General features: G+C 47.5%; 1 protein-coding gene across 1 annotated transcript in view; it reads left to right on the forward strand.

The window, feature by feature from the left end:
• The window catches only part of WDR1 (WD repeat domain 1), a 34,992-nt gene extending 26,174 nt beyond the window's left edge, over positions 1–8,818 (forward strand). Inside the window, exons 10-15 of the mRNA XM_084799822.1 lie at positions 1,628–1,806; positions 2,638–2,725; positions 4,884–4,994; positions 5,506–5,679; positions 5,935–6,079; positions 7,729–8,818. Coding sequence (XP_084655948.1) covers positions 1,628–1,806; positions 2,638–2,725; positions 4,884–4,994; positions 5,506–5,679; positions 5,935–6,079; positions 7,729–7,835 — 804 coding nt within the window. The 3' untranslated portion in view covers positions 7,836–8,818. The remainder of the gene's footprint in view (positions 1–1,627; positions 1,807–2,637; positions 2,726–4,883; positions 4,995–5,505; positions 5,680–5,934; positions 6,080–7,728) is intronic.
• The last annotated feature ends 16,478 nt before the right edge of the window (positions 8,819–25,296 follow it).

Here is a 25,296-nt window from a genome sequence, read left to right on the forward strand (position 1 = left end):
GAGTCTTAGGAGTCAGAATTTTAAAGACCCTTCAGCAGAGGCACTTTGTTTTAAACATAGGGAAACTGAAGCCCAGAGACAACGTGCTTTTCCCAAAATCACGTGGGCTGTTAACAGAGCAGGCTAGGGCCTGAACTCAGGAGGGAGTGCCCATTGCCGTTGTGCCCTTTACCCCAGTAACTTAGGCTTTTTTAGGTGTGTGGAGCTTAGTAGTGGCACGCTTGCCATACTAGTGCTGTCCCCTGTTCTTTGCACCACTGTGAGGCTGCCTCTGCATGATAGCCTCTTTTTTGGCGGTGTGGGGGGAAGGCAGGTGGTTCAAGGCTGAGTTTCTCCTGTGTAGCCTTGACTGTCCTGGACTTGCTTTGTAGACCAGGCTGGCTTCGAACTCACAGAGATCCGCCTCCCTCTGCCTCCTTGGGTGCTGGGATTAAAGGCGTGTGCTGTGGTGTCTGCCTGCATGATGGCCTCTTATTCACATGCTGCTGGTTTGCTGGAGACAGCATGCTTCCCAAACCTGCTTTGTCTCACGTTTTCACAAGACCCAGGAAGATCCTTTAGCCTAAAAAGGGTAGATAACCCACCCTTTACCACTGGGAAGAAAAAGTGTTAGAGCTGATGGCCAAGCAGCTCTTAGGGCCAATCTGTCCTGTAGTTGTAACCAGGGCCATCAACACCACCTATGTCTTTATTCACACTTGAGCTGTGTCCTTCAGTGCCCATGTCTGGATTTCCATCCCTGCAGCTCATGTACACTGAGCCTCCCATGGAAATAACGGTGTCCACTTGAAAGAGATTCTCTTTTGTTGTGCACTTTAGCCACACCTTCTCCCTGAGCACCTTAGGCTCAGAACCCATACACCACCGCTGTAAGGTGGGCCTCCCACACCCTCAGGCTGGTACCAGTAGCACCTAGGCAGTAGTTACTTGAGCATTGGGGGCACAGCCAGCTTACCTGGGGTTGTCATAGCCTCAGCTATTGATGCAGGAAAGACAAAATGAGCATTTGGCTCCCATGTACTGGACAGTGACACATGAGCCACTGCAGGAACACACCTAAAGGCTGTTCCAGGAGTAGTCAGTGATGCTACAGTTAGGAGCACTCCTAATCTGAGATTGTTGTGGCCAGGAGTGTTATGTCCTTGTTTCCAGAGTTTACGTAGAGATAACTAACCTACCTTGGCAGTGGGACCCAAGTTTAAACCCGAAGTTCATTTGTTCTATGTGTACTTTACAGTACAGAGGTTTAACACTATACAGTGTTTCTCCTGTGCCTGTGTTCTGACTGCAACTGCCACATGTCTTGGAACTTCCTGGCCTATCATGGTATTGTATCTACACCCAGAAAGTTACACATTAGGTGTGTCATCTGTCACGGCCATCACAGACAAGTCTGCCTGTATCGTCACACTGGCTTCTCATGCTTCTCATAGGTTGCGCTATTTATTGCCTTGGTCCTTTGGCTAGTAGCCAGGACACCCCACTGGCTCACACTGCCTTAGCTCTCTGAAATCCCAAGCTTGGCCATCCGTGAGAATGCCTCCTGTCCTTTCTTTAGTGTCTTCTGCCTGCATGAAGGGCACCTGTGCCTCTCTAGAGCCATAGGTGGCACTCTCCTGAGGTCCAGTTTCTCCTTAATTATACCCTACATTACTGGGATTCAGAGACAGGAGAGAATGACTCCTTCTCTGGAAAAGGCCACACAAATCAGGTGTCCAGGATGACCGTGGATGAGTCTGGGCAGTTGGTCAGCTGCAGCATGGATGACACTGTGCGGTACACCAACCTGACACTGAGAGACTACAGGTAAGTCCTGCTTGAGGAATCAAGCCATAGGTCTAGAGAGGCCCAGAATGAATTACAGGTGCCTGTAAAGGTTCCAAGTCAGGGGTGTTCCTGTCTGCCCTTTCTGTTTGGTGCTGAGCAACAGGACCTTGGTAACCAGGCTCAAAGGCATGACCAGATGTAAACCTGCCCCCATCAATCATTAGCTTGTTTGCTCTCCTTTCTGTCTTTCTGCTAGCAGAGATAGTGACAATGGAGCTTGAGCTGTTGAAAAAGTCAGGTGAAGCCTGATGCAGTGGCGCACACCGTAATCCCAGCACTTGGGGAGGCAGAGGCAGGCAGATCTTTGTGAATTCGAGGTCAGCCTGGTCTACAAAGTGAGTCCAGGACAGCCAAGGCTACACAGAAAAACCCTACCTTTAAAAAAAAAAGAAAAAAGAAAAAAGAAAGGAGGGAACTGGCATCTTGATTAAAAGAATTGGAGTCCTAGTTCCCCTCATAGGAAGAGCAGCTGTGACCCACAGAAGAAGCAGAACTCTTTGTATGTAACTATAACATTGCAGTCTCGGGCCTACAGAAGGGTGGGAATAATATGACTGCATTTAGCGCAGGTGGACAGGAAGAGACCACATAGTTCTTGCTGCCACCTTTTCCCCACTCAGCTCTCCCTGACCTCAGTGTCCTATTTTGTCACCTCATAGTTTAGCAAGTTGCCCTTTAGGAAAGATTAAAGTAGGATTTTTCCCCCCACCTATGCAAGTGGTGCAGTGTTTGCAATGCATGTAATGTTACCACACTGAGCCACCCGAATATGGAAGTAACTTGCCGTCTCTCCCTGTCCCTCACCAACAGTGGACAAGGCGTTGTGAAGCTGGATGTTCAACCAAAGTGTGTAGCTGTTGGTCCTGGGGGCTATACTGTGGTTGTGTGCATTGGACAGGTATGGTTGGCTACATTTTGAGCAGAAATAGTGGGATACGAGATGTGTACTGCTGTCTAGTTTGTGAATTTCATCCATGTTCTGGTTTCCTTTTCTGATGCTGTGATAAAACACAGACCAAAACTAACTTGGGGAGGTTTATTTTACTTGGCTTTTAATCTAGGTCACAATCCATGGTTGAACCATGGAGGAAGGCTGCTTACTTGTCTCAGGCTTATGCTCAGGTAGCTTTCTTACTTATCCCTGGGCTTCCTGCTTAGGGTTGGTGCTGCACAGTGAACTGGGCCCTCCCGCATCAATTAGCTGTCAAGATAGCGCCCCACAGGCCAGTCCAATTAAAGCAGTTCTTCAGTTGAGGTTCCCTCTTCCCTCTTATGCTGCAGGCTTATTTGCTTATGCCTGTGGCTTCTCATGGAGTCATTGTGCTGTTAGGGAAAGTGCTGCCCTCTGAATCAGGCACAGGGAAAGACCAGAGCTGGTCTCTTTAAGCATCACACCAGACTGTAGACCCATCTGTCCATGGGGGGCTGAGGCATTGAGGTATGTGGTTTTGTCATTATCCATCCTATCTCAGCCTTTCCCTGGTGGAGCTGTGTGGTTTGAATCACTTCCTCACCCATTCTGAGCTCTTGTGGTCTCTCTAACAAGCACAGAGTTAGCTGTTGAGTGACACTGCCACATGAGGATCAGGGAGATCCCAGCCTATGGTAGGTTCTAGCTCTGAAGTCCCTGCATACCTTTCCCTCTAGAGTGTCTAGTGGGGCCCTTGGCTCACATCTGTGCCTGACCTACTTGTGCAGAATTCTGCTTCACCACGTGTCATCTCTGCAAACCCAGGCATCCCATCACATGGTCAGGGCCAGCAGCTAACTAGTGGTTCCTGTTGGTATGCATGGCAAACCGTGCTGAAGAAAGGGCCATTCAGGATCTCCCTACCCCTCCTTGGTCTTTGAAGCTGATGCTAAAGGGAGAGTGGATTCTGTGTCCCAGATAATCAGATGTCCCTGCCAAATAATTACTACAGTCATTCTGGGAAGCCACAGGACACAAAAAGAATGTGCTGCACGGGGTGCCCTGGGCAGAGCTGCTTCTCCATGGCAGAGCTGCCAGCCTTGTATCAGCACCTGGTCCTGGTGCACAGTGCATGAGGACTTTGTGTGGCAAGGCCTCAGACAGATACCTCCTTGTCCCAACCCCAGTTACTTCATCTGAGGTCATAGGGCTGTAAGCCAACCCTGTCCTTGAAGCTGATCAGAATTAGCCAAGGTGGGTAAAACCAGGGACTCAGACTACCTGCCATTCAGAAGGTGATGACAAAGCTTTCCAGTGTCCTAGTGGGTTAGGGAATGGGCTCCCAGATAGAAGGGGGTTTCTTTGTGCATGTGTGTTCACCCTGTTTTCGGCTGGTTGCCGAGGACAAGCCAAGGTCCATGTGTGACCTTGACCCTAAGCAGATAGCTTACTCGAGATCAGGCCACCACATTACTCTAAAGCCCTGGCATGTGGAATTGTCTTCCGGTAAGGCAAACATGGCAGGCCTCAGTATGAATGAGTGTGGTGTAGCCTTCTCCGCACAGTCTTCCACCTTTCTTAGAGCAGGGTAGGACTTGAGGATTGTCTCAGAGCAGTGTCATTTGCAGACCCCTGCTGACCCGCCTGCTGTTCCATGTTGTCCAGCTCGTCTTCCTTAAGGCACCTGTGGTTGCTCAGTTGCTCCTGCAGAGCTCCGATGCTGCCCTGACTGGACAGACACTCAATGCTGGGTGTCCAGTAACCTTTGTCATGGACACCACATTGTCCCCCAGCTGAAAAAAACCTGCACTACACAGCCATCAGTTGTTTCTTACGACTTAGGATCTAGGGTGGGAGTTCTCGGGGCCAGACTACTGCCCCTAGTGGTTAAGAATCAAGTCCCTTCCTGGTGCTTCTGCTCTTTGACCTCAGAGACCAGCACTTCACACTCAACATTTTCTCAAATTCTGGCCAGCAACTAACAGCAGCATAGTCCTGGTGGGGAGGGAGGTAATATCTCTATCAAAAGATTGAGACTGGCCCAGGGTGTGGCTTAGAGCCGAAAGCCACTAATGAGAACTCGCCTTTCCTGATGATGAGCAGTGTCTCAGGAGCCACTGATCTGACTGCATCTTCTGTGTCACAGATTGTCCTTCTAAAAGATCAGAAGAAGTGCTTCAGCATCGACAGCCCTGGCTACGAGCCTGAAGTCGTGGCTGTGCACCCTGGTGGGGACACAGTGGCTGTTGGGGGCACGGTAAGGTCCTCCTTTACCCTGTGACCTTGGTATCTGATTTGGGGCCTGGAGAAGGCCAAGGTCTTCAGTATATATCGGAATCCCAAAGTAGGCTCAATGCTAGGGTTTTGTTTGGTTTTGTTATTTAAATGGACATGCCAGTGAGAGCAGCAGCAAGCAGGCAAAGAGAGAGCTTTCTCCTTCCATGTCTTTTATATAGACTGTTAGCAGAAGGCTCTCTAGAGCCTGGGAAGCTGTTTGAGCAGTGTTCTCCGGGCTGACCTTTCAGGGAGCCGCCTTGGCAGCTAACAAACATAGGGAGGCCTGGGGTCCATCATTTCTGCTGAGGTGAAACACTTAAGGGAGTATGTGGGAGGAGCCAGCCATTTCTCAGTAGCCAGAGCCCAGGGCACATACTGTGCTTAATGAGTTATGGCAGAGCACTTCTTTACTGAAACCTCAACTTTCCCCTATGACAGAGGGCACATGGTGTGTATGCTAAGGAGTGACTGCTTCCTGTCCCTGCCTACAGGATGGCAATGTGCGTGTGTACTCCATCCTGGGCACCACACTAAAGGATGAAGGCAAACTTCTAGAGGCCAAGGGGCCAGTGACAGACGTGGCCTACTCCCATGATGGTGCCTTCCTGGCCGTGTGTGATGCCAGCAAGGTGGTCACAGTGTTCAGTGTAGCTGACGGCTACTCGGTGAGTAGAGTGCAGACCCCTCCATCCTACACTAGCGGGCATAGGGGAGAACTCTAGCCAGACCTTCTTGGGCTTTGCCTTCTCAGCCATGCCTTCATCGCCATCAGTGACAGGCACATGGTGGGGCTCTTAGGAAGATGCGGTAAACTGGGTTGGCGATCAGGGACTGGGGCTTCTCCCTGTTACTGTGAGGGCTGTCTGGGAGGACACATGGCCTAACTCCGATCTTACACCTCTGTTTTCTTTTTATGCTAGGAGAATAATGTGTTTTATGGACACCATGCAAAAATTGTGTGCCTGGCCTGGTCACCAGACAATGAGCACTTTGCCTCTGGTGGCATGGACATGATGGTGTACGTGTGGACCCTCAGTGACCCAGAGACCAAAGTGAAGATCCAAGGTAACTCCCACCCCTGGCCTCGCCCTGGCCAAGATCCGGCCTATGTAGGCTGCTCTAGAGATCGTCCCCTAATCGTGGCTCCGAAGGTCAAGTAACCTGGGGTCTGCTCTAAAAGTGACCTGGAGGAGATGTTCCGTTCTTTCTTCATCCAGCACACACTAGGCACTCTGCTGGCCTGGGCAGGTGAATCCTTAGACACTCTTTCTGGTAGGAATCCTTGATCTCCATATATAGGACATACAGGAAGAAAAGCCTTTTTAAGGAGCCAGATTTTTTTTTTTTTTTAATCATTATTCTGATTATCCAACCTCTCACCACTGCTCCTGCTGGTAGTTCCATGTTAGGGTCCACAGTCATATATGGCTGGTGGTCTTGAGCAAGACAGCCACATGCCATTTTATACTGTCCCCTGGGTCTACCTGCTACAAAAGGCAACCTTTTGTGTTCAGTGGAACAGGGATCCTGGCCTATTTTAACGCTATCCTGAGACCACCACCTACTACAGTTGCAAGTGAGACTAGAAGGCAGACTAGGAAGAGGAGCTCTGAAGCAGCTTCCAAGGAGCCATTTGGTTTGTAAGGAAATCTAGGAAGTTCACAAGTGAACTGGATCAGGAAGCTAATGAGTGTGTCAGGGCTCATGTGCAGAATGGGGCTGGTGTCAACCTATTGTGCTCACAGACTCTCAAATACAAGGTGCTGGCATCTGGCCTTGCCATGGAGGATGCTGCAGCTTGCAGAGTTCTCAGGCCCAGTATGGCTTGACTTTTTGAGACACATCTGTCCCACCTAGGTGGGACGGCTGAACTGGATCAATTTGGGCCTTGAGTTTAGAGACCAGGGATCCTGTAGGGGGGCCCTTTTCCTGGAACTTGGAGGCCCCTGGGGCTTTATGACAAGTTTGAGCTGAAGTTAACCCCAAAAGTACAGTAGTATCTCCTGGCTGTGGTCAAGAATAATGGAGGTGAGGTGGCAGCTGGAGTTGATTGGCTCCAGCGTGACTGCTGCAGGAGTCGCCAGACGGGTCCTCAGTCCCGTCTCTTGTCCATACCGGGCCCACGTGTGACGCGCAGTCCTCAAGACCTCAGCTCCTCTATCAAAAATGGCATAGTAGCATTTTCATATAAACTACATACATCATTTGTACACTTCAGCCATCGTTAGCTGACAAGCATGCATGCTACATAAACAGTTGTCATGTTGTGTGTTCAGATCAGTGAGCCAGAGCCATGGTGGAGCTGGATGCTTCCCCTCCTTCATTGGTTGAGTCTGTAAATACCGACCCTGTGGACCCACATGTGTGTCTGTTACACCCTGTCTGACTGTTGATCCATCCTGAAAAGGATTTTGTTTTTTGTTTTGTTTTTGTTTTCGTTTTTATGTTTTTGCCCCAGGGAGGATTAAGTGTTGGGAGTTAGAGAGGAGCCACTTGGTGAGCCAGGAATCTGCTGGTTCACCTGGATTTAGTACAAAGATGAGTTCACCTGTTCCCGCCTCTGTCCTGACAAACTTGTCCTTGTGAAAGTGGAGCTGCCACTATGCTACTTTCTGCTTCTCACTGATGACTTTGGCCCAGTGGCTCTCTGTTCTTAGTCAAATACAGGTAGAGGTAGAGCGGGCCCGTTTCTTCTAATTCCACTCTCTTCCCAGATGCTCACCGGCTGCACCATGTCAGCAGCCTGGCCTGGCTGGACGAGCACACACTGGTCACCACCTCTCATGATGCCTCTGTGAAGGAGTGGACAATCACCTACTGAAGACGCCGCTCACCCCACGGACCGAATCAGGGACTAGAGTTTAACTGCCTCAGAGTACCCTTCTCTTAACTATTTCTGTAACGCTCCCCTTCCCACCCGCCCCGGGAGTGAGCAGGGCCTGCGAATACCCTCTTCTCTGCAGGGTGTCCATGTCTGTACGCGTCCTTCTGAAAGCTTTAGACAGTAACAGTTTGCACATGAGAAATAAAGCAAGACTTAAACAGCGTGTGGAGCGTACCTAAAAACTTACAGCCCACCAGATCGTGAGAGCGTGGAACATTCCAGAGGCAGCAGCCTCCAAAGCACAGACCCCCAGCCCCTGTGGCTCTTGCAGCTTATCAGGAAGCTGGGTAGGGAGCAGGCCACGGCTCCCCTTTCCCATGCAGGATGCAGCTGCACTGGAGAGGAGGAGCCGCATGCAGACCCCTGTGTCAGCATTCTGTGTAGAGCAGATCTGCTCCTCAGTGTGAGTCATGTTATATGGCTGCCTCCCTGAACCCATACCCGGATCCCACAGGGACATGTGAACCTTGATCTCATCGTCATATTTTGTGCTTGATTTTAAGAATGGAATTATGGGATTTTTTTTTTTAATGTACCTTGACTGTTGTCTGTCATGTTCCTGAGCTGGCGCGCTGACAGTAGTCCAGGCAAGTAGAGCCCTTGTTAGCCAGACTGAGTTGGCCTGGTCACATGATCATCATGCTTCAGTGTTTTCCTGTCTCTTCCCCCCTCTGGCCCCAAGAGCAGAGATTAAGGACAAGATGATGTCACTGTGACTTGTCATGTTTTTACCTTTTTTTTTTCTTTTTCAGTGCAGAAATTAAAGTAAGTATAAAGCACCGTGATTGGCAGTTTCTTTGCGTGTGTCGGAATCACTGGTAAATGTTGGCTGAGAACAATCCCTTCCCTTGCACTTGTGAAAACACTTTGAGCGCTTTAAGAGATTAGACTGAGAAATAATTAAATATCTTTCCTCTTGACTGTGGATCACTGGCTTTGTGTGGTGGTGCATGTGGGAGGACGGGAGGCTTTGGGGGGCTCAGCAGCCAATACCTCTGGTAGGTCCTTATAAACCTACCTTGTGGCCATCATATGGCCGGACAGCCCAAGAGAAAACAAGCCTCACCCTGTTCCTATCCCTGCTTTCAGACCCCGCATGGCCTGACCTGGCCCACCCCTTTCTTATAATCCAGCCTCATGTGTTGCAGCATTGGGTTTGATACTGACTAGATCCTGCCTCACCCTCCTACCTGTATTCACCCTCAATACCTCAAGCCAGTAACTAGATCTAGTTTGAGAAAACTTGCAGTGCAGCCAAAACAACTCAAAGCACTGCTCCTGGGGGCAAGTTTGTAGTCTCCATAAAAACATTCCTCTCTGGTTCTTGCTATTGCTTCTGCCATTCGTGTGTAAAAGATGACAGAAGCCAAGAGAATCAGGTTACATCATTTGAGACACAAGCCACCACGGAACAAGGTCAGAAACATGTTTGGCATTGAGACCAAATGTGACGGAGTCGGTGGGCAGCGCCTGAGGGGCTTAGCCTGTCCTGTCCTCACACTGTGTTGAGTTAGGTGGACATCAACTGAGAACGGGAAGCATTGGTAGAAGACTCCTTGGGAGAATTTAGTGAAAAGTGTTTGCTTTTATTTTTCTGAAGTCAAGCTTCATTTGTGTGTGTGTGTGAATATACATGCATATGTGTTACATAAGTGGGGGCCAGAATCTTTGAATGAAGGCCTCTCCCTGAACCTGGGGCTCTTGTTATCTCAGACTGCAAGCCAGCAATCCCAAGCAAAGCTCCCTTGGAACTGGGGGCATAGGCATACAAGGGACACCTGGCTTACTGTGTAAGTCTGGTCCTCATGATTATGCACTGAATGCTTTTAACCACTGAAGCATTCCTACAGCCCCCACACTTGTGCCTAAGACAGTGAGAGTGGTGACATTTGACCACATTCACAGTTCTCAGATCCAAGCTCTCAAGAGAATAGCAACATGACAAGTGAAATGGACACTGCCCTGTACCAGACCAGGGGACATTTTCACATGCTTGGTGCTGGTAACTGTTTTCTTTAAACACGCTGATTTTTTTTTTCATGAAAGTAGTATAACTTTCAAACTGTAAGAATAGAAACCATGTTACAGGATAATACCATCAAGTGACCCCATTGCATGTGTAACCAGGTAACTGAGATGTGCTAATGGGATGGGCTTCATTTCCTTGGAGGCTTAAAAAAAAAAAAAAAAAAAAAAAAAAGAAGGTCCCACACCTCTAACCTTTGCCATTTCAACAAGAAAGATCTGTTTGTGAAAGTCTCTAGGCAGCACAGAATGTCAGGGTGAAAGCCCAGATCACTGATTTCTTGGACGAGCATTCACAGTAGTGGCCAGGACAATAGCTGTGCCAGTCAATTGCATTTGGGGTACAGCGGCAGCTGCCTGAAACAAAGGTCCTAAGACCACCAGCTACACTGAATCAGCACAGCATGTCCACCAGGCAGGCTCCTCCTCAACCAACTCAGGCAACATGGCTGCCTAGTTCTCACCCTAAGGGAGCTAGCACAGTTCTCTCCTGTGGAGTCTCACTGGATGTACAAACCAGGTCCCATGCCCACCAGTAGGTGGCCAAAGAGGTTTTTCTTTTTTTTTAAATAACTTTTTTTTCTTTTAAGATTTATTTATTATTTTTCTATACAGTGTTCTTCCTGCATGTACACCTGCAGGCCAGAAGAGGGCATCAGATCACATTATAGATGTTTGTGAACCACCATATGGTTGCCGGAACTTGAACTCAGGACCTCCAGAAGTGCAGTTCATGTGCTTAACCTCTGAGCCATCTCTCCAGCCCCAACTTTTCAGGTCTTTTGCTTGTATGTTGTGTGTGTGTGTGTGTGTGTGTGTGTGTGTGTGTGTGTGTGTGTGTGTGTGTGTGTGTCTGCAGCTGTATGTTTTTTTTTTCTTTTTCTGATCTAGTTTTTCTTTTTTAAAAATATATTTTTGCCTGGTTTTTTTTTTTTTGGTTTTGTTGTTGTTGTTGTTCCTAAATTTTATTTATGAATTAATGCAAAACATTCCAGACCAATGTGTCTTAATCCTCTTCCTCCTCCTCTTCATCTGGTTAATCTGAAGTAACACACTTCATAACTTTCTTTGCTGTTGGCGACAACACGCAACCAGTCTTGAAGATCATTCTTCAAATCAAATATTTTTTTTAGTTTTTTTAACTTAATTTAATTTTTTAAAATTTATTCATTCCTATTACATCTCAATTGTTATCCCATCCCATGTATCCTCCCATCCCTCTCTCCTTCCCATTTCCCCTTACTCCCCTTCCCTATGACTGACTGAGGGGGACTTCCTCCCCCTGTATATGCTCATAAGGTATCAAGTGTCTTCTTGGTAGCCTGCTATCCTTCCTCTGAGTGCCACCAGGTCTCCCCATCAAAGGGATGTGGTCAAATATGAGGTACCGGAGTATGTGTGAAAGTCAGTCCCCACTCTCCACTCAACTGTGGAGAATGTCCTGTCCATTGGCTAGATCTGGGTCGGGGTTCAATGTTTACTGCACGTATTGTCGTTGGCTGGTGCCGGTTTGAGCAGGACCCCTGGGCCCAGATTTGCCCATCATAATTCTTCTTGTAGGTTTCCATAACCCTCTGAGTCCTCCTAGTTCCCCATTCTCCCATGCTTCTCTCACCTAAAGTCCCAATAGGATGTCCTCCCTTCTGTCCCATTTTCCTGATAAATGAAGACTTTCAGGGGACATGCCCCTTGGGCTAGCCCATGATCAAAATATATGAAAAAGAATATATTTTCAATTTAAAAAGAATTGCTCAATTTAAAGAAGATCTGGACAAAGTATGGGGACTCCTTTTCTCAGTTCACACTGATCTGCTAAATGCTATGGTTAAGAGGCCAGCTTGGGAGGTTGACTCCTGTGGCCTCAGAAATGCAGCCTGTTTTACCCAGTAGTCTCCTGTGTAGCATGCACTCAGATGGAACACAGGGAGTCTCATGCTGGGCCGGTGCTCTCCCACCCCCCAACTCCGTTCCCCATGCTAAAGGGATTGATACTAGTCTTATTGAACTGCCCACTGAGGTCTGTGTTAGAGCAGAACCTCTTTTCTTCTTGGACCTCAGACTTGCTATGTAGTCAAGGCTAGCCCTGAGCCCCTGCCCCTCCTGCCTCCACCTCCCACATGCTAGGACTGGCAGCTTTCACTACTTGGTTTTTGAGGTGTACACATGTAAACTGAATGTAAAACTGAAGCTGAGCCACGCCTCTGTTCATGCAACTGACCCGGTGTCGATGGTGGCCACCAGACAACTGGGCATGAAATACTTCTCAAGGATCTTTTCCTCAACAAGTCACGCAGAAGCTACTAGAGCTGAATGCTCTACAAGACTACATGAGAGTGTGTTTAAAAGAAATTGGTTAACAGAGCACACTTAACAGAACCCCCCACCCCCACCTAAAATTAGAATGCCATTATACTGTTTACATTTTAGGAGATGCCTGTCTCCAATCTGTGATACGTTGTTTTCATTGAAGCAATTGAAAATCTGCTCTCCGTGGAAGAGGGCAAAGACTTGATCCACTTTGCAGAGAGCTCTGGGTCTTCATCTTGGACACTATCCCCCAAAATAGACCAGTGAGAAGCCAGACACGAATTGTCTAGAACAGTCTGAAACCACAGCCGCTGATTTTCTGTCTGCTGTTAAGATGAAAGCCAGCTTGGATTTTTCTTGTGTCCATTTGCCAGTTTGAAGCATTTGGGAAGTGATTCATTCATCTAAGCATCTATCAGAGAGCCCCATCCTCAAGTCACCATAATTGTCACCTGTAGCACCACTAATTATTAAAAATTGACACAACTCCAAGTGGCTATTTCATGTCTTTTGGTCTCTGCTCCTATAATCTCCATTTATGGGAGCCCTTAGTCCAGTGAACACACTTTTCAGGGGGCTGAAGGGCTGGATTTGGAGTCTGGAAAGAACAGCCTACAAGGAGGTGGCTGCATGCCCAGCGTGTTTGCCTCAGAAGAATAGGAAAGGAGAGCAACCAACCTCCCATTTACAGCGAATTTCAACACATGTATTCCCTTGCCCAAGGCACTTCTGGGCAAATTGAGACATATTAAGGCGCTTTGTTTTGTTTCTGGCATGTATGTTAACAGTATATTTGAACTGCAAGGTACATACATACACACACACACACACACACACACACACACACACACACACACACACACACACTGGCCTTAAAAGCAAGGGTGCTGAGCTCCAGATTGTAGCTCTCCAGCCACACATCCCCCATTCCAGACAAATTCCCTCCCCAGTTTTCGGCTTCTCTTCACTTGTTGAAGGTTGCAGCGCACTGGTCTACTAGCCATTAAGATGAGGCCAGTTTTGCCATTAGCATTAAATGACACCAAGCACGTGTCTTTGCCCTGGAGCAAAGCTGTCTTGTTGCCTTGTCAGCTCCAGTCCAGATAGTTTGTTTCTCCCAGGCTAGCTGACATGTTCTTTTTTTTTTTTTTTTAAGATTTGTTTATTTATTATGTATACAGTGCACATCAGATCATGTTATAGATGGTTGTGAGCCACCACGTGGTTGCTGGGAATTGAACTCAGGACCTCTGGAAGAGCAGTCAGTGCTCTTAACCGCTGAGCCATCTCTCCAGCCCCTGACATGTTCTTAATAGGAACCACAGCCATTTCCTCATTTAGGGCCAATTTTTCTGCTTTTGTGATAAGACGTCTAAAACCTGTGATCCTTACTTATGATTGACGATTTGATTGGGTTAAGTGATGCCTAGGGAATTAATGAGGAACACTTCTCAGTGTATCTGCAAGGGCATTTCTATGAGGACCCAGTGAGGGTGAAGAGTTGCTCCGACTGTAGGTAGCACAGTCCCATGGCCCAGACCCCTACATTAATACAAAGAGATAGGAAACAAATGAGTGCTGGCATCCTCACTTTTCTGCCCCTTGATCTCTGAGTGCTTCCAGTGCCACATCCTGTAGCCATGAACTCCACTGTACCCTATTTACTGTAGGGGAAAAAGTGGGTACCCTATTTTTTAAAGAGAAATTTTAGATTTATTTATTTTATTCCATGTGTATAAGCATGTGTGTGTGTGTGTGTGTGTGTGTGTGTGTGTGTGTGTGTGTGTGTGTGTGTGTGTGTGTGTGTGTCTCAGGGAAGTTAGAAGGCAGCACTGGGTCTCCTGGAACAGGAGTTACAGATGCTTATGAGCCATCAAGTGGATGCTGAGAACTGAACCCAGGCCCTCTCTGCAGGAGCAGCGGCAAATGCTCTTAACCCTTGAGCGACCACTCAAGCCCCCTTAAACTGTGAACCAGATGGCATTCTTCCCTCAAGTTGCTTCTGTCAGGTGCCTTGTCACAGCAAATAGCAAAGCAACCAGTCCACTTCCTCTGTATGATTCTCACTCATTTCAGTGTTTAAGCCTTGACTGTGGCCTTCAGTTTCTCTGTCTGCAGCAAGCTCTCAGCCCCCTCTGGACTGTTTCCCCGGAGATCAGCCCCCTCAGTCTCCACACTGCTGACATTGTGGCAGGACAGTTAGTTCCTCATAGTGGGCCCAGACCTGGCCACTGAGCATGCTTAGCAGTCTCATCCTACCATACCCCCAGCCTCTGAGCATGGGATGCCAGTAGCTCCCCTCGATTTAGGGATTGCCCCTGAAATGCCTAATTGAAAGAATCCTTTTATTTCTAAAAGGCTGATGGTGCTGTCAGGAAGAAGAGTGTCACAAGCCTACTAGATTAAAAGAATTAGAAGCCGTACTTACTCATTCTATTCACTTATTTCATGTTTACTAAGGCCAGCAACATGAAGGGAGGAACAGCGGGGGTCGGCGGCAGCAGAGTGGGGCTGGAAGGAGCCCTCATGGGGCCAAGCTGTACAAGCGGTGACAATGACCGGCAGCTGATGAAGAGGAGGTTGAACAGTTGGAGAAAATGGCCAGGGCAGGAGCAAAGGAGAAAGTGGAAGCAGAGGAGACAGGGTGGAGGCACTCAACATTAGCTTCAGGCTCTGTGACTGGGACAGTTAGAGAAGACTGCTGAGCCTTTTGGGGGACAAGGGCCTTGGACACCTCAGGTTAAGGAACTGTGACAGTAGCCGTCGTTAAGGATGGGGCAGTCTTGGTACCGAGGCCTGCCTGGAGGCTGTCAAGGGTTAAAAATCTGGAATTCTTAGGGCCTAAGCAAGATGGGTAACATTAGCACAGTAAGTTTCTCAACATCCAAGGGCAACTTAAGATCTCTAACACTAGAGGGCGCCACCTGCTGCTGTCACAGCTATAGATAAACCACAAAGGCGCCAAAGCCCAGAGTCTCTTCATCTGCCCCGATCCCAATACCATGTCTGTCTGGGGAAAGAAAAGGATTCCAGACAAACTGACTGGTGACAGAAGAGTAGCAACAGATTATCGTACTCCAGTAGCTAAACTGTGTAAAGACGATTCCGTGTCGGTAAGGCATCTGCTCTGTTGTAGGAGGGGGTGGGGAACTCCCCACTGGCCAGAAGCAACTTCGGCAGGCAAGGGCTAATTTGGCTTACAGGCTACAATGCAACCATCCAGGAAGTCCCAACAGGAGCTCAGGGCAGGAACTGGACAGAGGCTGTGGAGGAACACTATTTACTGGCGTGTTCCTCATGGCTTGTTCGGCATGTTTTCCTATAGGACCCCAGACCACCAGCCCAGCAGTGGTACCACCCCAAGTGCATGTAGAACCTAAGAGCAGGTGGTAAATTCTAACCTCCCCTCCCCTCTCTCTCCTCTCCTTCCCCTCTCGCCTCCTCTTCTATTCCCATCCCCATTCCCTTCTTTCTCTGCCGCTTGTCCCAGAGCTAGGACATTCATCTCAGATATTGGAGGCCCTGGTCCTCCAGCCTTGGGACCCGCACAGAAACTGGCTGCTTCTGTTTAAAAACCTCCCAAGGAGGCTGAAAGGGGCAGTGGCCCAGCTAAGCATTGGCACTGGGAGCCTGCTGGGGCACAGCAGGAGGAGTACCCGCCTTTGATCTCTCCTTTGTTAAAAGGACAATCTGAGTCAGGAGGTGATGGCGCAGGCCTTTAATCCCAGCACTCGGGAGGCAGAGGCAGGCGGATCGCTGTGAGTTCGAAGCCAGCCTGGTCTACAAAGTGAGTCCAGGACAGCCAAGGCTACACAGAGAAACCCTGTCTTGAAAAACAAAACAAAACAGGACAATCTGGCATGGAACTGCTCAACAGTTCCCCTGTTCAGGATGAGAAGAGATAGTTGTTTCCACTTGGGCTCACCCCTTCTGGTAAAATGTCCTTTTACTATTAAATAATAAGCATTAGCCCAGCTCAGGGGAAGGAGGGCAGGCCTGACAGCCTGGCTTCCCTGCTATCACCCTCCTAGGCTTTCCTAGTCCCCACTGCATTCTCTCCAGCTCAGTCAAGGATTTGCTCCTCAAAGGTGCCAAAGAGGCTCCCCTTCTGGCATCTTCCCAGGCATCTGCTAGGACCTCATATTTTTTTAGGACATGAGCACTGCAAGCTCAGATCCTAAAAAGGGTGGCCTTTTAGTCAAGCAGCTCTCAAAGTACGTCCCTAACCACTGGACTCTGCAACTCTTTACCCAACTGTGGCTCTCACTGTTTGTCACTGGAGGTGACAAGGAAATACACACCCAATTGTACCCCACCATCCCACTCCTAAATATTTATGAGTGGATAGGAGTTTTCAAGCACCAAAAGACAGAAGTGCTGGTGTTTTCTTCTGTGCTGTGGTTTCACTTTTTTACGCTTCCATAAGTAAGGTGGGGGGGGGGGGCACAGCAGAGGTAGGCACAAACATGTTGTGAGGTTTCTTATTACAAATTTCTTGAAAAGCCCCTTTTATTAACATTTACTATTTATAAATGGATTCATTTATTTATGATTTCTGAGACAGCAGCTGGTAGCAATCTCTCTGCTTTAGTCCCCTGGGGCTGGGATTATAAATACACTCCAACACACTCAACATATAATCCCCTTTTGAGCCACCTTAACTTGGGAGCAAATGATCAGCAACCACAGGATTCTTCTTTTGTATTTTTATTCCACTTTATTCATTTATTTCACAAGGGTGAAAGATGATCCCATCTTTGAAATGTCAAAGATACAACAGCAAAATCCTTCTCACTACTTTTCTTCTACAAGATCCTTGGACATTATTTTGTATACATTCTTTAGAGTCTCAAAATTATCCATCAGCTTAAAAAATTACTTCATTGAGCCAGGCGTGGTGGCACATGCGTTTAATCCCAGCACTCGGGAGGTAGATGCAGGTGGATCGCTGTGAGTTCGAGGCCAACCTGGTCTACAAAGCAAGTCCAGGACAGCCAAGGCTAACACAGAGAGACCCTGTCTTGAAAATAAACAAACAAAACAAAACAAAACAAAAAACAAAAAAAAATTACTCCATTGGCCATTTTTGTTGTTGTTTTCTTAATAGAGTTTGGCTCTTGCATGCTATTTCTATTTTTCACATGAAACATATTCTACTTGGTAAAATTTCTGTAAATGGCACATCTATCAAGAAAAGCATTAGAGTGAGAAAAACAATATCAGGGCAATACTTTCAAGAAAGAGAGACAAGGTAGGGCTAAGAAGGAGAGTGGGGTTATATTTCAGCGCCCTTTTTAAAACCTTGTTGTTTTAAAAGAAAATCCCAATCATTCTATTTTACCAGTAAAGACTCAGGAACCAGATGCTGGGGTGAAAACCTACTAGCTCAGAGAGGCAGAGAGAGCACCCAGCTGACCTTCCTACCCAGCTCACATCCTGATGGAAAAGGCTCAGAAGGCTCACTAGCTCAGCTGACAGCCCAGGAGGAAAAAGCAAAAAACAAAAAAAAACAAAACAAAAAACAAAAACAACAACAACAAAAAACAAACCCCAAAGCTTGCTAGCTCAAAGCTCAAAAAGCCCAAAAAGCTAACATCCAAAGAGCTGAAGAGCTAAAGAGCTAAAGCTCCTTCTATTTCTATGTGCTGTCTTAAATACCCTTCAGCTCAAAAGCTCCTCCTATTCTTTAATCCCTGTCCTCTGGTTTCTAGCTCTGCCTCTTGACCTAAGCTTAACTTTATTAAATCCTTTAACTTTATTAAAGCTCTCAGATTAAAGGTCTGTGTTAGGGCTCAACCATGCCAAACAAAAAACAGGTTTTTACAGTGCACAATCTCAGGGGTCACAATGGGATCAAATACCCTGCAACATTTCTCCCTTTTTGTCTAAATAAAAGATGTTTTCTCTAACAAACAGCAGGAGGAAGTGAGGAAGCCAGGAAGAAGGGAGGAAGAAGGAAGGAAGAAAGGCAAGATGGTGTTGAACGTGCAGCTGTAGGAACAGACTAATGGAGCAGAAGCCACCCCATGAGTCATTAGATCAGCAGTGATTGGCTTTATGTGGGCTTTAAAGGTACTAAGGTAGCTCAGAATCTGCCCAGCTAAACTACTGTTGTAATAATTTATTGTATTAACTAATATAGAAAGACTAATTCCTCTTTCTACAATACTTTGTGAATGGTAAAATAATATCTATTGGTGGAGAACATTGTTACAAAAGTTTGGCAGCTAAAGTCACAGAGCTTTCCTCTCACACTTCCATGGCCTGGAGCGGGCACAGCTCAGCCATGGCCTCTTCCTAATGGTTCACCTGAAGATATCTTCAGTCTTCAGTTTCTGATAGGTGCCTGCTCTGAGGTCTTCAGTTCTCTGACACATGGCTGCTGCCACCCAGCGGCTTGCCTCTTCATAGCCTGACAGTGAGAGTCTTCAGCAAGATGAATGCCATTCTTATGAAGCATATGCACAGGGGTGCCTCCCTCACACATATTCTGTGTGCCTAAAGGCAAGCCTGGGTTCTGGCCACACCCTAAGGAATAGCATCCCACAGCACAGGCCCCAGGAACCTCTCCTAAATGCCTGTTACACAACTGCTCGTTCGTTAGTTCTGTGTTGTATATGTGCGTGTTTTATAATTGGTTTTAGCCCAGACTAGGTTTCACAATTTTAATACTTTAAACTCTGGGACCAGTTTCTAAAATCAACTGGTTTGGATCTGACCCTGCCCAGGCACAGGCAAGCAAAAAGCACCTCACTGCTACAGGCAGCCTGGTGAGCCTGGGGTAAAAATCTGCCATTGACACAGGTACCCAGCTGCTGGTTCTGTTCAGAAATGTCAGAAATTGTTATGAGCTTGGAAGTTTCAGGGCACTCTAGAGGGTGCACTCAGAATTCATGAATTGTTTCGAAATGAGTCTATGCCTAATTCTGATTTGAAGAGTAGTTAGAAAGTATTTTAAACTATCACTAATTTGCAGAGAATTGAGACTCTCTTTCCTGGTGGTAAAAACAAATACTAGAAGTTGGATAATTTTAAAAAAAAAACAGCAGTTTCATTTGGCTCACAATTTGGAAGACTGAAGACTCAAGGTCAGGCAGTCTCGTCTCTCTGGCAAGGAACCCACACTGCTTCATAACAGGGTGGATAAGCGCATGTGGCACAGGTGCCTGTGAGTAGTGCAGAGGCTCCTGCAGATGAGGGGAGGGGACAATCTAACATCCTGCTCCAGGGAAAGCTAACCCAGCCTCTGAGAAAGACATTAACCCTTCTGGAAGGTTCCACCTCCTATGATGGTTAGCCCTGACAGTCAGCTTGTAGACTGAGAACTGCATGACAGCTGGGTGTGGTGGTGCACATGTTAAGGCAGAGGCAAGCAGATCTCTGTGAGTTCGAGGCCAGCCTGGTCTACAAAGTGAGTCCAAGGACAGCCAAGGCTACACAGAGAGACCCTGTCTCAGAAAACAAAAACAAAAACAAAATCAACAACAACAACAACAACAAAACACTGCATGGCATTAGTAAAGTGTTCCTGGATGTGTCTGTGAGTTCTCTGCTGTCAGCTTTCTCACACCCTTCAACCATGATGCTCCCTCTAGCTGACCACAGGCTCAGAAACAAGGAGGGTGCCTACTATGGAGACAGCCCTCCAAAACCATGGGTCACAACAGACCTCTGCCTAGAAGTTGTTCGCACTGGGTAAGTGTGACTGACAAGCCTTTCACACTGCTGGATCGAGGTGAGACTTCAGCCGGAGCTTCCCAACATAGGTGAACAACAATCAAACAACCCCACTGACCTGCCCCAGCCACAAGGAAAGCGACCAGCAAACTCCTTTGGGCATGGGTTGTTGCGTCTTTAACCCTGACCTGCTCTGGAAATTTGGGACCTATGACTTCTTCTCAGTCTCATGGACCAGTTCCTTAAATTAACTCTCACCATCTCAGTGCATTTTCAGATGTAGACACATAGCGGGTTGGATCTGTTTCTCTGGAAAACCCTGACTAATACATTGAGCTGGGAATTGTGACAACACAGTGGTAGACGCAGCACCCACTCCAGGACTTCTCTTAAACCCTTGGCTGTTAGAGCACAAGCCTCTCAGACCATGAAGGATGCAGCAGAGTTTGGCCTTGCTTAAGTGGAGGCCTGGAGGGGAGGAAGAACCCCAGAGTGACTTGGCCTTCCAGGGACATTTGGCAGAGCATGGATACACTGTCCATTGTCACAAAAAGGGATGTTCCTGGCACTGGTGGGTAGAGGCAGAGATTGCAGTTCAGCCCCTGGGATGGTAATCATGGCTGCCAGACTTGATGGAATTCAGCATCACCATGGAAACAGCTCTGGGTACATCTCTGAGGGTATTTTCAGAAAGGACAGAAGTAGGAAGACCCAACCCTTAGTGTTGGTGCACCGAGGTTGGACGGCGTAAAAGGAGAAAGCAAGCTGAGTGCCAGCACTCTTTTCCCTCAGCTTCCTGACTGCGGATGCCACGTGACCAGCCGCCTCACACTCTGGCTGCTGTGCCCCCCTCTGGCAGGATGAACCAACCCCTCAAACTGTGAGCCCAACGGAATCTTTTTTTTTAAAGATTTATTTGTTTATTATTATGTATATGTATACAGAGCTCTGCCTGCATGCACACCTGCAGGCCAGAAGAGAGCATCAGATCACATTATAGATGGTTGTGAGCCACCATGTGGTTGCTGGGAATTGAACTCATGACCTCTGGAAGAGCAGTCAGTGCTCTTAACCGCTGAGCCACCTCTCCAGCCCCCCAATGGAATCTTTTAAGTTTCTTTGTCGAGTGTTTGACCACAGCACTGAGAACAGCAGCTAATATGGCCTCACATGGGAGTCTCTGGGGAACCCAGAGTCGCCGCGCGATAACAGCCATGCGTGATTTTTCAGACCGCAATACCCAATGCTGGAAACTTGACCTAAGTCAAAGTCATTAAAAGAGTTCAAGAAATGTCGGGGGGATGAACTTACAACTAAATAACACTCTACCCTCTTCATCTGCAAATAAGGGTGCTAAAGCCGCCAAGACGATGTGCAGATCCTCTGAGGGCACGAGACCCCACCCACCCAAGCACGCCACTTTTTAAATATCACTGTCCTCTGGAAAACACCTGTTTTCCTCTTGTTCATTTTCTATCTCAGAGGATGAGAAGAAATGACTCCTTTTCTGAACCTCAGGAAAACACACAGAAAAAACACAGACACGTGTGAGTGCACACACATGCACACACACACATATACAAATCACCATACATATATGCACACACTTACATGTATATAAATACACACATGCACATAAACACACAAACTACATACACCCCCACCCCATCCCACGTTCAGTGTTGTTACCACTCAACAACTGGTGGCAGGCAAAAGTAGCATCCCTGATATCCCTGAAGATGTCCACATTTGGATCCCAAGAGCCTGTGCCTATGTCACCTTACTGTCCCAGGAGGAATTAATGCTGCAGGGAGAATTTATGCTGCTAATCATCCAACCTCCCAGTGGACACTGTTTGTAGGAACCAAATATAACAGCCCTGTCTCCACTGCTGTGTGTGTTGCATCCCATGCATCCTCACAGCTACCTGATGATACAGGAGCCATAGGTCATGGTGGCTGATGATACAGGAGCCATAGGTCATGGTGGCTGATGATGTAGGAGCCAGAGGTGGAGGGTCCAGGAAGCAATATCAATATTGAACCAAGGTACCAATATTAAATCACTGATCACTGTGTGTCTGGGACACAAGGGAAAGCTGTTTGGCCCCCTTGTGGAGTCCAGCTTGCCCCAAGGACAGCTAACTTATGTTTAAAGATAATAAAAAGTCCAATGCCGGGCGTGGTGGCGCACGCCTTTAATCCCAGCACTCAGGAGGCAGAGGCAGGAGGATCGCTGTGAGTTCGAGGCCAGCCTGGTCTACAAAGTGAGTCCAGGACAGCCAAGGCTAACACAGAGAGACCCTGTCTCAAAAAACCAAAAAAATAAAAATAAAAATAAAAAATAAAAAATAAAAATAAAAAAAATAAAAAGTCCAACTTGACTCAAGGTCTCAGTCTGTGCACAGGGTCCAGCTTGACTCAAGGACAACCAGCTGTGTCTAAAAATATTCCACTGCCCCTGAAATGTACTAACCCCTCCCTGCTAGCCTGCTAAATTCTGCTTTTGCAAAAAGATATATTAAAAAAAAAAAGCACTTGCTCCTATTGTTCAAGGTCTGCAGCTTGAAAGAGCTGGACAGACCCTGACGCATCAGCTCAATAAACGTCCTGTGTGTATTGCATGACATCGAACTCCGTTTCTCTCTGGGGACTCTGGGTATAACATAGAGATCTCTTTGAAGGTCTCGGTCTTACAGAGGTCACAGTGAGCCTAATTCTCTGTCATCTTGCAGTACACAAACCCCGATGACCCAGGATCACCACCTCCTACAGAGAGATGGGCTTGTCCTTCAGCCCAGCCCAGCACAGATGGCAATCAATGCAAGGTATCAGTGGTAATAATGGTGCCAATGTCATTCAGCTTCAGGGGCAAAATTCAGCTGCCCTCTGCATTCTGAAACTGATGGGAATCAGCATGGTGGCATGGAGCTGTGGCCAAGCATGCCTGCACCAATTCCAGTATACCAGCCCGCTCAGATCAACATGAGAGGATTCTGAACCACTCTAGAAGCTTCTCTGATGAGAGACAAAAGGACTAGTTGAAAGCCACTAGGAGGAGCAAAGACAGGGTAGTGTGGACTATCTACCATCCTGGAGGTGCAGTGCTGAGTGAAGCGGGTCTTTCTCATTCTGGAACATTCTTGTTTTTTCACACCTTCAGCTCTAAGGTCTAACATCTCCATTTTATAAAGTTCCTTTGAGGCCTCACTTTCTCCAAAGTACCTACTCAGTCCCCCGCACGTTGTTGCCAGGTTTCCAGTCTGTACCCAGAACTGTAACCATTAAGTCCTGTGTTAATTCTGGTGAGTGAGCCGGGTGGCGATGACGCAACGCCTTTGATCCCAGCACTCGGGAGGCAGAGGCAGGCAGATCTCTGCAAGTTCAAGGCCAGCCTGGTCTACAAAGTGAGTCCAGTACAGCCAAGGCTACACAGAGAAACCTTGTCTCAAAAAACAACAAACTAACAAACAAACAAACAAAATTTACTGAGTGGAATGGCACTGTTTGCTGTCCTGGAATGACACAAAGGAACCTAAGTGGAGACATCAGCTCATGAAGAGAGCTGGATATAATGTGAGGCCCCAATAGTCAGCTGTATATTTTTAGGGAGTTTGTTCCCAGTGTGGAAGATGGAGGGCAGGGCACCACGAATAGAGCACTGCGAGGCCTGCGACACAGGCCTGGGGTCGTCACTATTCGGGAGGCTGAGGCAGGAGGATCATGAGTTCAAGGCCAGCCTGGGCCATGTAATAAGATCCTGTCTCAACAAAACAAAACAAAACAAAACAAAACAAAACAAAACAAGCCAAGGGTGTGAGGAAGATGGAGAGAGGGCTGTGCCTCAGGCTGCAAAGACAGAGATAAACTGAACACAGACGTTAGACGCAAACCTCTCCTGTTTCCGGGCCTGAGCAACCAATGCCAGTTACAAGGTCCTCCCAGGAAAAGGGCGGAAGTGAAGACACAGGGACAGTCACCTGGCTTGGGAAGCAGACATACCTGCATTCCAGTCTTGTCTCACCTTAGTCCTTCCTGTGTGGCCTTGGGACATTTTCCAGTTTGTCCTCGATCAGGTCTGGGTTCTCTACAGAGCCTTTGCATGTTGAGCTGAGACCAGGTGAGCCTTTTGTGTGTGAGCCAGGGCACAACAGTGTAATAAACATGTCAGGGCTTGTTTCAAAGCCCAGTGTAGGAAGCAGCTACATGTCAGGGCTTGTTTCAGAGCCCAGCGTAGAAAATAGCTGACAGCCCAAAAAGCTGACGTCTGACCAGATGTGTGAGTGATAGATAAAACCTTAGTAGTAAGTTCTGACCTAGGAGCAGCCAGGACTGCAAGTTGGTGATAAGAGTGCCGCAGAAAGCTAGATGTGTGAATTAGAGAGGGTAAGGTTAAAGTAAGTATAAAAACCCTGAGAAGAAGCAGCCAGCGCTCTTCTCTTCGCTCTCTAGCTCTCTCTCTCGCTGCCACCATGATCACTTGAAATGCTGCCAGCCAACGGGGCGCTCCCTCCCGGACGGAGTGGACAGACATGCTGTCAGATAACAACCCGAGAATTGATTCAAGTCGCAGCAGCGAACCTGTTCGACAGAACTTCGCGATATCAGGTCGTATACCCTAATGGCATAAGCTCCCAGAACACTGATATTATAAGATGCTAAATGCTACTCCTATTAGAATTAAGATAGTTTTAAGAGTGTAATGAAATGGTATTGGTGGCTTGGCCTTGGAGCCTTAGCCGCTGCCTTTTGTTGTAGTTGCCTTTGTATTGCTAATAAACCTCTCTTGCTAAATCGTACCACTTGCTCTTGGCCTGACTCTTTTGTTCCGGATTCTGAGTGTAAACTCTCTGCTCACGACAAACAGGAGCTCAGAGCCTGGCCTTTATCCTTTTAAGTAATCAGAGGGCAGGTCTGTGCTCTGCTGAGCCATGGCCACATCTATAGTGTAAGATGGATTCACCCCATCTCCTTATTTCTCTATAAAAGCATGAAGGGCAGACAGGAGACTTCTGATTCCCAGACTCCTGTGTGAATTTCCATCTATCCAAATATCTTAAAACAAATCCATATTGGTCTTTAATTCTTAGAAGACCAAAGCAGACCTTAGAATGAGGTTTATTTTTATTTTTATTTTTATTTTTATCAGAAGAAAGTGACGCCATACAAAATTGTGGCTTTGCAGTTTGCTCCTTCTGTTTCTCTGTGTTCCCAATTGTGCCATTGACAAAGAAGAGCAGACTGTGTTCTTCAGGTCACATATACCTTTAGGGGCTCTGAAGAATGATCACACAGCAGCAAGGACCTCAGCTGACCCACTAAATCCCCCAGGTTCTCTGCAGGCCCTGCAGGCATCTTCACCAACAGTAGCGGACCCTCGCTTTCTATAT

This window comes from Acomys minous, assembly GCF_964271855.1.
Source record: "Acomys minous genome assembly, chromosome: 10".
NCBI lineage: Eukaryota > Metazoa > Chordata > Mammalia > Rodentia > Muridae > Acomys > Acomys minous.